The 13,132-nt window shown below is 41.1% G+C and overlaps 1 protein-coding gene across 1 annotated transcript in view; it reads left to right on the forward strand.

Moving 5' to 3' along the window:
- Positions 1-13,132, forward strand: part of SLC44A5 (solute carrier family 44 member 5) — a 62,357-nt gene continuing 49,225 nt past the window's right edge. The window contains exon 1 of the mRNA XM_056497651.1: positions 1-215. Within this exon, the coding sequence (XP_056353626.1) occupies positions 179-215 (37 nt within the window). The 5' untranslated portion in view covers positions 1-178. The remainder of the gene's footprint in view (positions 216-13,132) is intronic.

A 13,132-nucleotide genomic window follows, 5' to 3' on the forward strand; every position in this document is an offset into this window, starting at 1 on the left:
GGGCGTGGGGTGCGGGCGGTGCTGCGGGCGGCCGCGGCAGAGCGGAGCGGAGGCTGCCCGGCCGCCGCCGCCGCCTCTCATGCCTTCACGGCAACAAAGAACGCGCTGAGCGGCGGGCGGAGGCGCCGGGCCCCTGGCTGTGCCCCGGCAGTGCCAGCGCGGAGGGCGGCGGGAGACGATGGCGAGGAAGGGCGAAGCCTCCGCACATCTCTACGGTGAGCGCGGGGCACGGCGGGGCGAGCGCAGGTGCTGGGGCGGGGGCGGCCGGCGCCTGGACTGCCCTCCGGCCTGTTTACAGCGCGGATACGCCCGGCGGGCAGCGGCGGCCAGAGGCTCACGGAGTTTGTTTCCCTTGATGAATGTGGGAGCGCGGCGGTCGCAGGCTCTCCCGTGCCGGAGGTAGACCCCGGGACGCCGGAGCACCTGGCCCGGCCTGGAGCAAGCAGGGCGATCGGTTCAGGGAAAGAGGCGGCGGGCGCAGAGATGGGGGCGGGCAGACCTGGAGCTTCCGCCGCCGCCCCCGCCGCGGGAGCAGGTGCGTTGTGGCCGCTTTGTCCGCGTTCTGGGGAGAGAGGGGCCGGGCGGCGGGTGCGCAGGCCGGGCCGGGCCGGGCCGGGCCGAGCCGAGCGTGGGAAGCCCAGAGCGGTGTGCGGGGCCGGGGGTGCCCTGAGCGTTGTGTGGGCCCGGGGGGTGCCCGGAGCGGTGTAAGGGGCCGGGATGTGCCCGGAGCGCTGTGCGGGGCCGGGGGTGCCCGGAGCGCTGTGCGGGGCCGGGGGTGCCCGGAGCGCTGTGCGGGGCCGGGGGTGCCCGGAGCGCTGTGTGGGCCCGGGAGGTGCCCGGAGCGCTGTGCGGGCCCGGGGGGTGCCCGGAGCGGTGTGCGGGCCCGGGGGGTGCCCGGAGCGGTGTGCGGGGCCGGGATGTGCCCGGAGCGGTGTGCGGGGCCGGGATGTGCCCGGAGCGGTGTGCGGGGCCGGGATGTGCCCGGAGCGGTGTGCGGGGCCGGGATGTGCCCGGAGCGGTGTGCGGGGCCGGGATGTGCCCGGAGCGGTGTGCGGGGCCGGGATGTGCCCGGAGCGGTGTGCGGGGCCGGGATGTGCCCGGAGCGGTGTGCGGGGCCGGGATGTGCCCGGAGCGGTGTGCGGGGCCGGGATGTGCCCGGAGCGGTGTGCGGGGCACAGCCCGCTGAGCCGCGGTACCTGTGGCTGCCGCTGTTCGGGGCGCGTGCAGCGGGAGCTTCCCGCTGGTCCTGCAACCGGCGCCGCGGGAAGGTCACCGGGGACAGAACTTCATCAGGGTGTTTGCGCTCTGCTTTAATTGCTCCTTGGAAGGCGATGTATTTGCGATGGGGCACACTGGGTTTGCAAAGCCGCTCAGCCTGTTTGAAGGTGTCGCTATAAAGCCGATTTCCTCTTCCAGTGTGCGCGAGATTTGCGTGGCAAAACAATCGTGCAGAATGAGCAAACCTCCTTAGGACGGGTCTGCTGCTCCAGGGTGAGCAATGAGCCGAGTTACACAGAAGAGTAAACGTGGCTTGGTGAAGCAGCCTTTGCTACGGTACCACAGGCATGCTGTATGACGTGTTTACACCTTGGCAAAATCTGGGTTCTTATTTCACTGCTATGGTCTGAACCTTGATCTGACTAAAGGAAAATCCATGGCTTTGCTTCCTTTGAAAAAGGGAAATAAAAAAAAAAAAAGCCTTTAGGAAGAGAAGACAAGGCACAAGGCTAAAGTGAAATAAAAATTGGTGAGTTCTGAAGTAATTTAACTTTTGAGATAACCTTTTTCTACTCCTATGGAATTCAAATGGTTTTGCAGGTTACTGCAGAGAGAGAGAATGTAGGCCTAGGATCAGAGATGTTCAGCACTGATGGCAGAAAGAGTGGAAGTATTATTCTAAAAGAAGAGCAGAAACACAGTATTCAGGAAGGGGAAAATAGCTTTCTAATAAAGTTCTGTAAGTACACTTACTGAAGCAAGAACACTCTAGTAAAGTCATGATGAGTGATACCAAGTGTTTTACTGTCATAATACAGTAATCTTTTAAACTTAATTTTGAAAATATGTTGCATGGGTAAGAAAGGGTGAATATTTTTATGCACCTGTAGGGAGGAAGGCAGCGTTTTGAAGAATTGTAGATTTTTTGCTATTTGAGCTGTTTCATCAGTGTGTTTAGTTCCTTTTACATCATTTGCATGTATGGATATTAATAGTTGTAATGTTTATTGTGTTGCTACATTTGCAGAAATCCTGAGCAATTACTTTACTCTTGGGTTGGGAAGCAAGGTTCTTTCCCTTGTTAGACCCCATGACGTTAAGGACTTCTAAAGCAGAAAGTGCAGGATTTTCAAATTAAGCTTATGTAATGTGGCTTTCCTTTTAAATTAGGTTGCTGCAATTGTTATTCTCTTGAGTTTGTTGTCTTTGCCAGCCACTGGTTATTTTTCAGAGGAATAGATGCCCTAAACTTCTTTCCTTGGAATCTCAAGGATTCCTCACAGCACTTATAAACAACAAAGACAAATTCTTCAAGGTGAGTGATTCACTTGATCCACTAAAAGGAGGCGATGCCATTCAGGGGGGGCCATGACAGCCTTGAGGATCTGCAAGCTGCTTGAAGTCAAGCAAGGCCAACTGCAAGGTCCTGCACCTGGGTCAGGTGGATCCCCATTATCAGCACAAGCTGGGGGATGAATGGTTTGAGAGCAGTGCTGCAGAAGAGGGACTTGGGGTACTGGTGGATGAAAAATTTGCCATGGTCTGGCAGTGTGCACCTGCAACCCAAAAAGCCAGTTGTGTCCTGGGCTGCATGAAAAGAAGTGAGACACCAGGTTGAGGGGGGTAATTCTGCCCCTCTGCTCCACTCAGGTAAGACCCCATGTGAAGGTACTGCATCTGTCTCCAGCATTCCAAGGGATCTTGGAGCAGGTCCAAAGAAGGTCACAAAGATGATTAGCAGACTGGAGCACCTCTGCTGTGAAAAAAGGCCGAAAGAATTGAGATTGTTCAGCTTTTTGATCTGTATGAAGGGGGTTTGAAAGAAAGATAGAGAAACATTTGTTTTTTTGTTTTTTTATGTTTTCCCCAAGATTTATACTGACAGGACATGCGGCAATGGTTTTTAACTGAAAGCGGATTTTGGTTGGACATAAAGAAGAAATTTTTTTTTGCAAGGGTGATTAGGTTCTGAAACTGGTTGCCCAGAGAAGCTGTGGCTGTGCCATCCCTAGAAGTGTCTAAGGCCAGGTTGAATGGGATTCTGAGTAACCAGGTCTAGTGGAAGGTGTCCATGCCCATGGCATAGGGTTGGAATGAGATGAGCTTTAAGGTCCATTCCAACCCAAACCATTTTGTGGTTCCAAGAAAATATGAAAAGTATTGCATTCCAGAGACGCCTTGGTGGGTAAGTGAATAGGCAATAAAACTGGTAGGATTTAAGTAGTACAATTTTTCCTCATCTAGTGCTCTAGCACTTCTTTATATTTCTTGAGCCAAATTAATTACTGCAGATTCCAGTCCAACTAAGATTCTAGAGTATCTGAAAGCATTCAGGTTTTGCATTTGTTATTCTTTTAGCACTTGAATGTTGTACATCTTTTAGCTTATTGACTTAAGCTGAGCCATTCTTGGTAGTAAGGTATTGGCTCAGCCATGAGCGAGGATGATCCAGCCAGAACATCTCTAAGTAAGGAGATTAATGGAACTGTTACGCATAGTTATACGCTATTGGGTGGGTTATGTATAACTGTCACTGAACATTATCCTGAAAGAATTTAATAAGCTAGGCTTCTTGCTGACTAATTAAACTTGCTTATATCTTTTAACTAATACATAATTGAGGGGAAAATCTTTCTACTATTATCCCAAGCCTGTATAGTATATTATCATGCAATCTTGCACCTGTGCTTCTCAAAGTCTCTCCTGTTCCACCAGGCCTGTATTTCTTTACATTGTATCCTTATATTAGAGTCATAAATATCTCATTCTGCACCGGCTAATTAATTATTGCTGTTACATAATAAGCAGAAGTAAAATAAATTTGCCATAATCATCTGGTCAGAAGAAAAAATGGCGCTACAGTTAAACACAGAAATGTGGAGGTGATTTAGTAAATTCAGAAACTGATCTTCACTTATGTATGAGAAAATGTTTGCTCTGCGTTCACTCCTGAAGTGTAAAGGCACGTCACATTCACAGTTGCTTAACAGTGTTTATGTTTCCTGTAGCTAGTATCTGGCTCAGAGCCAGTCAGATTTACAAAATCTGCGAGTGTGATTCCTTAGCATCTGGGTATTATGTCAGGGAGTCAGCGTGTCATTACTGTATTATATTCTAATAAAATAATACAGAAGCATCTATCAGGATAGTGTAAATTATGTTAACTTAGCACTAGTAAAGCACATAAATGTAAGAGCTTTCCTATGAGGTAATGAGCAAGGTGTGTTTTATGGAATAATACTCTGATTTGTTTAATACAGGAAAGGTAAATACCCAAATGTTTTAACAACCTTACTTTTTTACAATGAAGGTAAGGAAAATGAGATGACTGTGCACTGTACGACATACAAGTGAACCTGGACATTTAGATTTCCACATGTGTAACTTGCACTGATTCACTTGAGACTTTGAAGAAGGTGTTTCAGTCAGAGGTTGAGGAAACAGTGAAGGAGTACCCAAGAAATCCTGTAAGAAGACTAACAGAATAACCTCAAAGTTCTTTCCAATTTCATTTTCTGTGTGTACTTACTTGGTAGGTGGTGTGATACACAGAACTCAAAGTTCATGAAGATGATGTAGCAAAGTGGTGGCAAGTCTAATAAAAAAAAGGAGGAAAAGTAAGTTTATAATAAACCTGTGTTTTATTTTTGCTAGGATGATGGGAAATAAATGCCTGACAACAGTTAAAGTGGATGTCTTAGATATCTAAGTATTCTTAGCCAACAGATCCCAACAGTGACTGAGAATAATTTTGGACATAATACCCATGCATCTTTAAAGTTTAAGCAGAATATTTCTGCTTTTTTTTTTTTTTTTTTTTTTTTTCATATTGTTCAGTCTGAATTTGTTGGTACCAAGCTGTTATGATACTGGAATGTCTCTGGAAGTTACTTCTCTTCAGGTATAGATGTAAATAGCTTTATACCTGCCATTCTGAATAATAGAGCAGCAATCCATATGAAGCACCAAGAGTTTTCTCTTTTCACATTCATCTGCTGTAGCACTATGCAGCAGCTGGGATGCTATAAGCACCCAGAAATAAAAGTAGCCAGGAGGGAATCTCTCTCGCTTGTGGGATAATCACACAGAGTCTACTGCTGATGTAGAAATTCAGTGCTGTCCACAAGCCCATACAGATTATGGGCAGCTTTTCATGGGCAGAGATGGGATACATCTGACTGTTCCTTCACTAAGGGATATTTGCATTTTTCCAGCCTCATTCCACATAAATGAAATAATCCTTTCCTTCCTAGATTGTGCTGAAGAGAGCTGCATCAAGTGACTGTACTGTGAAGTCAAAGGTCTTCTGTTTTACTAAAACCTGGAATGGTGCTTTTGATTGACCTGTGACATCTGCCAAGAAAAGGAAGTTTTGCCTAAAGCGATTCTCTCCCTAAAGAGGAGCACTGATTAAGGTTCCCAAAAGATGTTTGGTGGGCTACTTCTCCAGCAGGAAGTCCCATGCTTGTACCTACTTTTAACCAGTGGATATCTTTTAAAATATGCTTTTGTGTGTGCTTCTGATGTGATAAGGTGGGAACCCATTTGTGCTTTAGGAGTATGTTTCACCAGAAAGAGGAGCTCTAACATGAGTGGGCTGGGATACCACATAATTATCTCTTCTGCACAGCTGATTGTATGTAGAAGAAAGTAAGTGCTGCATGCCGATCATCTAGACTTGTACAAGCTGATGTGCTGTGAAATTTGGTAGCTGAATTGGTGTCCTCTATAATCTGTATACTTTAAAATAAATGAATATGTGGAATAATACCTCTGGTATTTATAATATAAGATTATTTGTAGTTGATATTATGTGAAAATTAACTGGTATTTTCATCATTGATATTCTTCTGTAGGAGTTATAATTTCTTGGAGATGATCAGGTTGCTAGCTAAGTGTAGCAAAATACAGTATTTATTTTTAGATTCCACCCCCTCCCTGGCAGAATGTTAAATAATTCCTATGCTGTTGCTTTATTCTGTCAGACAAAAGGCAATAAGCTGTATCTGTGAATGTGCCTTTTTGTTGGTTTCAGTACAATGCAATATCTGTGCTAGCATCTAGGCAACTGCTATAAACAGGGAAATTATGTGCCCTGTGACCAATACTTTTGAACTCATATATTTACCCCATAAGTAATTTAAAGGTTGTGTAGGATTTGTGAGATAATACAGTTGTTTCATACAGATATATATATATATATTTGTGCATGTGTTTAGGTAAATATGTATATAATATGCATATATATATATTGCTAACAGAATTATTGTAACTAGGAATGCATTATTTCATTTGGAAAGCAAGTAACATAATGTTACATTATATTGTATTTCTAGTTATGTAGTTCATGCAGAGCAGATCCTTGCTAGTTTATGCTCTTCACAAGTGACTAATTATTGTGGCAAGAGCCATGTAACACCATCCACAAGCTTGAGGTTAGCCACCTTTTTGGTCTCTTGTTGGAAGGAAAGCAAACATCTTGGCAGCTGTCTGGAAGCTTATTTTGGAATTATAGAGAAGATAATAAAGAGACCTCAGCTACTGGAAACTTGTCTTTTTCTTCTAATCCTTTTATAATGAAAGATTTCCTTTCAACTGGGGAATCAAAAATCTGTAGACAGTGAATGAGTGGTTTGGGATACTGACAAGCAGAATAGGAAGAGAAATCTGTGAAAATTTCTTAGCAAAGTGAAAGTAACCCCAAATCAAGTGAATCTGTAAACAAATAAACAAACAAGTGCACTAGAATTCTGAGCCAGTGACTATCAATGAAACTGTATAGTACAGCTGGAAATGTGGCTCTTCAAGCAAAAAAAACCCAAAAAACGCCCCAACCTCCAAGAGCTTTCTTCCAAGACTCTTCCCTGTTGTGTACACTGTAACCACTGCCAGAATAAGATATATGAGAAAACCTACAAATGTTGTTTATTTGTGCTCTGTGTCACTCAAAATATAAGAAAAATATAGTAAGAAAGGATGGCATGGTAAAGGAACAATGAACAATGTGGGGAAGTGTTTCTTTTTTGTCCCCACAGTGTGACTCCTGGGGGATGTCGATGGTCAGTTAATGTATTTTTGCTCACCTGTTTTTTGACTTGTTTTAAGCTGTTGGGTCAGTTCAGTTAGTGGGACCAGTTAATGATAATACTGCACTCAGTGTGGGAATTAAAGTTCATTAGATTTGACTAGTCCTAATGGGCACGTGCTAAACTATGTAGTCTCTAACCATTTTCTGTTATACTTCGAGGCAAAGTATCATAGTTTTATGTCTCTACCAAAGATTATCTTTAGAAGGCATCCTGCAGTGAACTGGCTTTAAAGTATTGAATTTGCCTGTATTGATTTTGCCTTTAAAATAGTAAGTTGTAGTTGTCCAACCAAACTAAGACAACTGAATGACAGTGGTCCTTAATACAGACTGCTATTTATTTGGAAAGGTTCTCTTGTTTATTGGTAAAATTCTGCTAGTAGCCTGCATAATAAATGAAACTGGAAGAGGAAGTGGATCCAGTTCTCATTGTGTGACCCCGAGAGCCTTTCTGGGGCACTTACAGCTGCAGTCTGTATAGCTTTGCCCTTTTTTGACCTTTCAAACATGCTTACACTGTCTTGGCCTGTCTGCTCATCCTCTCATGCAGACCTGATGAGCACTTGCAAACCCTTGGGATACCTTAAAACATGTTTTCCTGATGTTAGTGCATTTTAACTTTGATATCAGTCATGATTAGTGTCATAAAGGGCACAGCCATATGTGTGTGCTTTCCCTTGCTATTCTCTTGTACATAATTTCCACTTACAGCTGGGATTGGTTTATTCTTCACCCGTGTCCTTACCTTTTCTTTTTCTAAGATAGATGAAAGCTAAATATTTGATTAGAAGATTAAATTATGTACTTATATTTTTGTGGGCTATGTTTACATTCGATGACAGCTACATATTATGTTGTCTTTCTCTGCTGCTTTGGCTGCACTACAAAAGCTGTGGTAGGTTACCTTGTGGTTACTCACAGCTTCCTCCTGACCATTTGACACAATCCCTCAACCAAATGCTGCTAATGTTACTCATGTAGATGCTTCTAAATAATTGTGAGGTTGCATCCCTGCAAGGATAAAGAAAGTTTATGCAAATTATTAGTACAGATGTCAACTTCCTGTACTATAGATGTTGTCATTACAGGCATCTATTAGACATCATCTATGCATTTGGCATCTGAAGTATCTGTTTTGTCTTTCATTATTGTCTGTTTTTCTCTCTCTGTTCTGTCAATCTGTCTTTTTGTTACATAATGCAGTTTTAGTTTATCACATGCTTCTTCACTGTTGTCCTGTGTTTTAGAGAAATTTTGATTTTTCCATCCTATTCTCACTCTAATGGTTTCAATTCTACAAATCTGACCTACATCAAAATAAATATGAGCAAAAAGCAAGGAATCCAAAGCTTTTTTCTCTGTTACATTTGCAGCATATTTCACCATCAGAACTTTCTTGGAGGTAATTGCAGATTGTTAAAATATAATTGTATTTAGAACACAAGATTTCTCTCAGGAAAAGTTTATACTTGACTTCCAGCTGTGAATCCTCTGTAATGCTTGATGCACCCCTGTAGGAAAGCTCCCATTTTCTTTGGCAAAACCTCAGTAGTGATAAACATTGATCAAGAAGTTGTTGGAGGTGATTTTGTTAATTTGTTTTGCAGCTTTCTTAGAACTAGGTAGAAGGCACTTTGCAGCAGATTTTCTGTGCAGTTGAAAGTTGTTTGCAAATCTTTTCCAAATCTTCTGTTGAGTTAACATGCTGAATCTGTAATAAAAGAAATCTTTTGGCCATCAGAAAATCTTCCTCTAGAAGTACTAAGAAGAACATTGCCATGTACTATCATGTTAGAAAAAGATGAGGAAATGTTTATTTGGTAAAGAAAGCCTCTTGTTAAGTTTAAATGACTTGTGCTCAAGATGGGAGACTTGCAGAATGTGTGAGAAGTTGTTCATGCTTCAAGACCATTTCCCAGTAGCACTCAAAGCAATTGTAAATGTAATTGTATTGATACTATGTCAGAATGTCAGAGTATCCCAGAAATAATAGGTCTTAATACCTAATGCAAGCTCTGCTTGGCTTGATGTATTTATTCCTGGTGATGCACTGTGCTGAACAGTTGAAACACTTCTATTCTGGGGATACCAGTAGGATGGAATGTGCACTGTGGAACAATTTTTCACTTGAATTCTCTAGTAGGTGGAAAGTATTAAAGAGTGGGGGGCCAATCTACTGCCATCTATTTTTTTTTTTCAACTCTGAATGATGGCTTTTTATGTTCTGTAAGGACACACAGTTGCTTCAGTGTTGCAGCACAAGTTGCATAACAAAGTAGGGTTTAGCCGGGTAGGTATCCAAATCACAGCGAGGGAAAGGGGAACCATGTCTTGGCATAAAATAATCAGCAAACACATAGTTAAAAGTGTTTTGTAAGACTACAGAGTCACTGGCAAACTGATGTAATTTTCCTATTAGGATAGTAATCAAACTGAAGCAAATTTAAACTTTTTTTCCTAGCCTGTAGTGAAGCAGGAAGAGAGACTGAGGATAATTATTGGTATGTCTAAAAAAGCCCAGAATTGAAAAGCATTGGCTTCAATCCTTAGAATAGAATAATAACTTGGAGCAGCCTTCTGGCATGTGAGACCAGAAAGTCAGTCTTCTGTGTCCTAGTATTCCCCACTTGTCCCATTTAATCTATACTTATCCTTTCAGTTTGTATAGAAACTTTGATTAGATTTAGTAATTGAGATGTCTCACAAAAGGTACTCTAAGAAGAAAACCATTTTTTAGCCTTCATTTTGTCTGTTAATAATAGGAAAATACATTATTATGTTTCAGGTAATTTTCCTTCAGTCACATTCCTTATTGCGTTTTCTAAAGCACTCAGGATATACACATCTTGTCACTTCATTCTGCATTTTACCACTATATGCTCATTACCTTTAGGGTTCTGTCTTTGTTGTTAGCATTCAGGAATCATTTAATTAGTGTATTATCCAGAAATCAAAATCAAGTAGTAACATATTGTGGCTATCAAATTCTCATTTTTTCACAGTTTACTGCAGTTACAGTTTGACTTCAGTGGATTCAGTGGATGAGTGTATTGTTAGTTAGAAAATTGTTAAATGCATTAAAAGAAATTATTGCTGATACCTAAGATTCAAGAAACAACCCTTTGTAAATCATATTATGAAATATATCTTGAAAACTTGCTAGGATTTGAACTTCTTTCAGTTCACACTGTTGTTAATTACAAAATTCCTGTGCTTTAGATTCAAAATTTTGATTCATAAATTGATTTTTTGAATAGTTTATTCCATTTTGTACCTGTCAGGAAACCGAAGTCCAATTTTAACTAAATGCTTTTAGGTTGCTGACTAAATACAACTTGTGCTGGACTTTTCTTTAGTGATAATGGATAATTTGCTGCTGTTCTTGGATACCTGATCAGTCTTGTAAACTCCTACCCTTGTGCTACAGTTTGTTCTTCAGTTTACTCTTCTACATCATCTTGTTCCTGTTTCCCTTACTTTACCTGATTGTTTCCATTTCCACTTGCTTTCCACTCTTTATTTCATTCCTTCCTTTTTTCCCTTCCAGAAGATTATTTTACTCTACTTAATCGTTAATGAAGCCCCATTAATCACAGTTTAGATGGGCATCTGGTATTGTGTCTTTTAAGCTCAAGAACAAATATTTCTGTTGTTGCATTGACAGGGAAAGAAGTCTGGAAAGCCGAAAACATAATCATTCTAAAACATTTGATCAGTCCAATTTTAATACCCAGCCAGACAAAAACTAGCACCAAACAAAAAAACCCCACAATCCTGTCATCCTGGAATCAGCACATAAAAAAAAGACACTGCTATAGCAGACCACATGTTTTTTTAGCAATGACATAAGTCTTGTTTAGGTGATTGGGGAATCTGAATAGGCAAACATTCAGAAGAGCTCTACTGCTGTAAAAATCTCGACAGAGTAATTCCTGTATGGGAATGCTCTGGCTAAAAGGGCAAGGGGAGTCCTGAACGAGTTAGTTTGGGGTTTTGTTTTTTGGAGGTTTTTTTTTGGTTGGTTGGTTGGTGTTTTTTTTTTTTTTTTTTTGTGTGTGGGGGGTTTGGTTGGTTGATTGCTTGATTTTGTTGGGTTTTTTGTTTGTTTGTTTTGTTTGTGAATTTGTTTGGGGTTTTTTTTCCCCCTTTGATTTGTTCATTCATTTTGAGTTTTTTTTCTGAAAGCTCTTTAACATAAAATTAGTACTTTGAGATTGGAAACCAAGCCTCTCCCACCAGGCAAGTCTGTCGACCAGTCCTGTTTTCCTCTTGGCTTACTGACCGTGATCTCAACTTTTAAATTACTGTCTGTGTGGTCTGCTTGTATCAGGATCCCTTAAGTCTGCTTATTTACATTTTTTATGCCCCTAGTTCAGTTTATAGATGTCTCTTCACCTTAGGTGAGTCTATACTGAATTACTAGAGTAGAGAAAACCTTCCGGAAAATAGCAAAAGGGCAGTCAAAAAACCTCTGATACTTATCTTTGGCATCAGTTTCTCTAGCATAAGGTCTGCTGCTTAAAACATGAGAGAAATTCAAAATTTCTTGCTATTTTCAGTGCATATGTTTGCAGTTTTTCTTGGAATTTCTGTAGTAATTGCCACACAAATTTAGGTTGCTCTTTAAGAACTCCATCTGTCTTACAAAAAAGCAAACGAGAAGATACAGTTTAGAAGCAGTAGAGAAAGATGAAGTTTATGAACCACTATTTCAGACTAGTTCAAATCTCATTCAACTTACAGGAAAGACTTAGTCTGGGCCTTTTCCTTTGGAATCCATAGAGATACCTGTCTTTTTAACTGAGCAAGTTAAAAAAGATTTGCAAGATTTAGAATCTCAACTTCTGAATTCATAGTGCTAAATTATATCCAGAAAAGGAATGTATATCAAAATGAATATTTTTCTTCTTATAACATAAACAGCCCTTTTTTGACATTTCCTTTTATTAGTCTTTCTGTCAAGACAGGGTTGTTTCTACATAACATCTCTTTTTTTCTAATTAGTTTCTGGTTAGCTTACATAATTTACAATATTGTTGGAATGTTGATTTTACTCTTTGCAGTTATTTTCTGTGATAGGTTTCCAAACAGATTGACTCTTGACAGGCAAAATGTTTTAGGGGACATGAAGAGCTAATTTTGTTTTAACGGGTGATGGTGCAGTGTAAATGACACCATTTCAGAGGAGACTAGACAAATGCTACTGCTCACTGAGATATTTAATTAGTGCTATGCATTCTAAGGTACAGAAAGCAGATTTAGTATGCAGTATTCCCTTTATTTGATTTATTTGCTCTTTATGTACCTTCTTAGGTAACCTTTTGATTTTGGATGTGCTCTCCACATTAAAAAAGTATGAAATATTTTTATCTCTAAGGGTGAACAGAATGGAAACCTGTCATTCAGGAGTGGACTCACTTCATATATGGCAGCAAAATGGTAATAAAAATGTGGATAGGAAGAGAAGGGAGAATAATTTGGGATTCAGGATGGAGAATTACTTAAGAATGTGAACTAGGAAATGAGGGTTGAAAGACATTGACAGAACAGAAGGAAATATATGACAGGACCTTGAATATTGGAGGTCACAGATAATGGAAATAGCACTTATGAATCCTTGAACATGTTCTACTTATTTTTTAGCCAGCAGAATTCCATGAAGGTCTCCCTATTACAAAGGGATTGCTCTCTTAGCAGAACAGTCTGCTCAACTGCAAACGAAGTATGCAGCATGCTAGCTAAATAAAGGTACAAAAAGTGTTATTTTGCAATAACATGTGGACACATGTCACCCTGGAGTATTAAAATCTTGCAGTTTAGAATCAC

This window comes from Oenanthe melanoleuca, chromosome 8 (assembly GCF_029582105.1).
Source record: "Oenanthe melanoleuca isolate GR-GAL-2019-014 chromosome 8, OMel1.0, whole genome shotgun sequence".
Classification (NCBI taxonomy): Eukaryota; Metazoa; Chordata; class Aves; order Passeriformes; family Muscicapidae; genus Oenanthe; species Oenanthe melanoleuca.